The sequence below is a fragment of the Hibiscus syriacus genome, unplaced genomic scaffold (genome assembly GCF_006381635.1).
Source record: "Hibiscus syriacus cultivar Baekdansim isolate YM2019G1 unplaced genomic scaffold, ASM638163v2 tig00111027_pilon, whole genome shotgun sequence".
In the NCBI taxonomy this organism is placed as follows: Eukaryota; Viridiplantae; Streptophyta; class Magnoliopsida; order Malvales; family Malvaceae; genus Hibiscus; species Hibiscus syriacus.
Genome location: NW_024062960.1, coordinates 1,461,259 through 1,465,496, shown reverse-complemented (window position 1 = coordinate 1,465,496; position 4,238 = coordinate 1,461,259). Strand labels below are relative to the sequence as shown.

General features: G+C 32.5%; 1 protein-coding gene across 1 annotated transcript; it reads left to right on the top strand.

The window, feature by feature from the left end:
* Positions 1 to 493: 493 nt before the first annotated feature.
* Positions 494 to 3,315, top strand: LOC120150906. Its single transcript, XM_039163505.1, has 6 exons — positions 494 to 586; positions 1,160 to 1,398; positions 1,891 to 2,071; positions 2,151 to 2,236; positions 2,761 to 2,852; positions 3,059 to 3,315. Exons 1-6 carry the CDS (start codon positions 494 to 496, stop codon positions 3,313 to 3,315), a joined length of 948 nt encoding a protein of 315 aa, XP_039019436.1.
* The last annotated feature ends 923 nt before the right edge of the window (positions 3,316 to 4,238 follow it).

The window sequence follows — 4,238 nt, the reverse complement described above, 5'->3', positions numbered from 1 at the left end:
TTTTTAAAATTTAAGGACCAAGTTAAAATAAAGGTCATAGTTTGAGGACATCTCATACAATTATCTCTAATTCTGAAGTCCGACGTCATAATCTAAATTTTGTGATTCTGTCTTTGAATACGCGCGTTAAATAATATTTTTAATTCAACAAAGGTATAAAAAGCATGGATGAGGAAATTGAACCAAAACAGGCAGGGAGACATTGAATAGCATTGAATGAGTGATTAATGCATGCAAACCCTAAATGAGTTATTTGTCATAAATAAATGCAAAGTTGAGATTTTGGAAAGCAATTTATACAAAGCCTAAGCTCCGGATTTGGGAATTCAATGTGAATGTGCTGTCATCTGCCAAATGTGAACACTCTTCTTCTTCTTCCTCAGTCAAATTCATATATATATACAAAACAACAATGGCTTCCATCTTCTTCTTCTTCAAACCCAGATCACCTCTCACAGACGGGTGATAATTGCACTTCCCCCATAATCCAAAAATGAAAGCCTTCTCTCCATGGGATTCCTGTTCCTCAATTCCAAACCAATCAAATCTTCAGTGCTTTCTTAAATGCACCACTCCTTCTCTTAAGGTAATGTTTCTTCTTAAATTTATCTTTGTCTATTTATACGTTTCGTGTTAATTTGATTTATACGAATTGTGTTTATTAAAATTACTGAGGCAGATCAATTCTTGACGCGTGTCATTTCTTTAAATTCTCTAGGATTAATCAAAAAGTTCTGATCAATTGTTGTGTTTTAGTTAAGATTAACTCATGACGCGTGTCATCTCTAGGATTTATTAAAAAGTTCTGAACAATTGTTGTGTTGTTGTTAAGATTAACTTTTAACGTGTGTCATTTCTTTAAATTCTCTAGGATTAATAAAAAAACTCTAATAAATAGTTGTATTGTAGTTAAAAATAACAATTAGGGTTTTATTTCGTATTCTCACAATCCAACATCATTCAATTGTTATGTAAATGTTGTGAAAATGATACCAATATTAATTTCTTTGAAAATTTAAAGAAAATTTTACGAGATTTATGAAGTGTTCATAATGTTTGCAACGTAACTCGAGATTGATTAAATGATATAATGGGTTGAAACATATATGGTTGAAGCTTTCTTCAGTTTTTGTTTTAATGAACATCTTCTATTTTACAGAAACGTAGTAAGACTTGCAATGGTGAAGCTGAGGAAACAAATGAAGGGTTCAAACTCGGTGAGCTTTGGCAGTGTTTTACCGAGTGGAGTGCTTATGGGGTTGATGTTCCGATTCGACTCAACAATGGCGACCGAGTCGTTCAGTACTACTCGCCTTCTTTATCTGCGTTGCAGTTATATACTATCAAACCCATTTCGTCCTCCACAGGCTCCGGCCAACAAATTGGTGATGATTTTAGGTATTTTCATTCTTTCTCTTTTTCAATTAGGTAATTTTAGGGTTAGTATTGATTGATTTGAATCAATTTAACCTATTAAAACGAATGTATTTCATTCTATCCGAATTTAAAATTTATCATAAATATAATTAAGTAGACGAAGTAACTCACTATTTTATTTTTGTTTTAATACAATACTCCTTCTAGCTCAATTAAATCGTTACAATTTAATAATTTTACGTAATTTTTTTGATAAAATAATATCTTTGTCTTTTCTAGTTTTTAGATTAAAATGCTTAATAGATCCTTGTTCTTTTAATGTAAAGCAATTTAGCCCCTCCCGATATTTAGTCTTTGTTTTATCTATGCTTATGATTAAATTTGATTTAATCGATATCTTTAGAACCGAAAGTATGTATCGTATTCTCATCCTTACTTAATTTTCAAGTTACTTAAAAACTTTGGAGATTCGAAACCTAAAACCCTAACCATGTTATAACATATGATGCCAAGGGGTAGAGACAAAACTAAGAAGACATCGAGCAAACATAAGAGCTCGGATTTGGCTTCCAATCCAACGACGAATGACGATGATTCACGTGATATTCAAATCACAATGGATCAATGTGGCTACTTGTGCTTCCAATACAACGAGACGATGAGTCCTTACGATCGAATTCCGTTTAAAGAAAAGGTAATCAAATCAAATCTTGTAAATATTTTTATTTGAATCTAATCGAGCCTGACATATATGTGATTTTACTTTTGAACAGATCAGTGAGTTGAGCAAAGAGTACTCGGGCTTAGTTGATCTCCACAGCAAGGATCTTTCACCATATAGTTGGATGGCAATAGCTTGGTATTAATTTTCCTTCTCTCTAATCTTTGATTGAGTTTGCATGCTTTAGGGTCTAATTAAGAAGTGCTCCTATCTAGTTTAAAAAAATTGGAAATTAGTCCATTTAGTTTATTTGTTAGAATACGAAAAGTGAGAAATTAGTCCACTTGTCCGTAAATTCATTATAACTCCGTCCTCGTGCCTTAGGAAATTTGAGAAATTAGTTCGATTGATGGTAGATTTGTCAGAATTTGATCGTCTTATCTTACAAAAATTGAGAACCCGGTTCATCTGTTGGTAAAACATAAACTATTGATTATTTCTAATTTGCCGTGTATGAATTGTTGTTTTTATACAATATATTGGACTAGCTTCTCAGCTTTTATAAAATACGAGGACTAAATCTGACAAATTAAAATAAAGAGATTATAAGTTTTTTAATTTTTGTAAAGTAAGAGGTGAAATATTTCAGAATTTGACCACAGTTGTATTTCCTTTGGCAGTGGTAAAATAGTAATTGTGAGTAAATGTTTGATTATTTGTAGGTATCCAGTGTATCAAGTTCCAGGGGCAACAAATGTGAGAGAACTGTCTGCTTGTTTCCTTACTTACCATCCATTGTCCTCCCTATCTCTAGGTATTTCTCTCTCGAAAATATAGTAAATTTTGAGATTTGAATTTCATTTAATCTTATAAAGTTGTTTCTTTTTTAATTTATATTTTATAATGGTTTTATTACGATTTTAATCAGTTTGATTTATTTTTCAAAAGATAATTTTATGAATCAATTGAATTAAAGCCTAAGTTCATGAACACGCGATTTTCGGGTTGATGTTATCTCAGGTTCCGAAAACATAAGGTTAGGGCCGGAGATAGTCGAGGGCAAAAGATCAGGCATGTCGAGGGTGGAAGAAATTTGCCTCCCTTCCTTTGCAATGGTTACTTACAAGATGTTTGGAACACTGTGGATGAGCCCCGGAACATCGGATTCCGACACCGTTCTCTGTCAAAGGAACGCGGCGAGCTACTGGTTGGAACAACTTCTGTTCCACCACCATGACTTCAACTTCTTCATGTCTCGTCAGTTCCAAAACTACTAATTTTAACCGCCATGACTTCGACTTTTTCGATATTTATATTCGATATCGGTGTCTAACACCAAATATAAGTATAATCCTTCAAATGTATGAAAAATTTGAAAAACAAAATGTTTATGTATACTTGCTTCGGATACTTTTAAGATCGAACATTCAGGTTCAAGTCCAAGTAATATGTAAACAATTATATGTGTTGTAACTTATATATACAAACTTTTTTTTCATTTTCAATTGTCTAGAATCAAGCCATGTGTAATTATGTTCATTTGCATTATGTTATCGGTCTGTTCATTTATATATTATAATGATTGGTTTGGATTCACTACAAGAAAATAAGTTTTTAGCGGCGTTTTTTCAGTCATATAGCGACGTTTTTAAGTGCTGCTAAAAACCCTTGTGGTGAAAAAAATGCCGCAAAAAGCGTCACTAAAACCAACGCCGCAAAAGGTAGCAGCATTTGCGGACGAAAAACACCCCTAAAGGTTATGATTTTAGCAGTGTTGTTGAGAAATGCCATTATATATCTTTTCTTTTATGGCGTTTGTAAAAAAACGCCGCTAAATGTTCTGACATATAGTGGTGTTTGTTCCCAAAAAGACGATAAAGGTAGTGAGATATAGCGGCGTTTGTGAATGTAAAACGCCGCTATTGACTATGGCTATAGTGGCATTTTCTGTATAAACGCCGCAAAAGATCTAGAACTTTAGTGGCATTTATTTTTCTAAAACGTCGATATTGATTATGTATTTAGTGACATTTTTATACAAACACCACTAATTAAAACTGATTTTTCATATGCTGTTTTCTGCTCTTTTGTTACCCAAATTTAAATTTTTAACATGTAGCATTATCCAATAAACTTGACATCCATAACAAACAAACTTGAAATCTATAACAACCAACTTGAAATCTATAACAACCAACTT

Excerpts from the sequence above, each read along its gene's own strand:
- LOC120150906 (XM_039163505.1), top strand. The coding sequence starts at position 494 with ATGAAAGCCTTCTCTCCATGGGATTCCTGTTCCTCAATTCCAAACCAA. Across the intron at positions 587-1,159 it reads GCACCACTCCTTCTCTTAAG|AAACGTAGTAAGACTTGCAA; the intron begins GTAATGTTTCTT and ends TCTATTTTACAG. Across the intron at positions 2,072-2,150 it reads GAATTCCGTTTAAAGAAAAG|ATCAGTGAGTTGAGCAAAGA; the intron begins GTAATCAAATCA and ends ACTTTTGAACAG.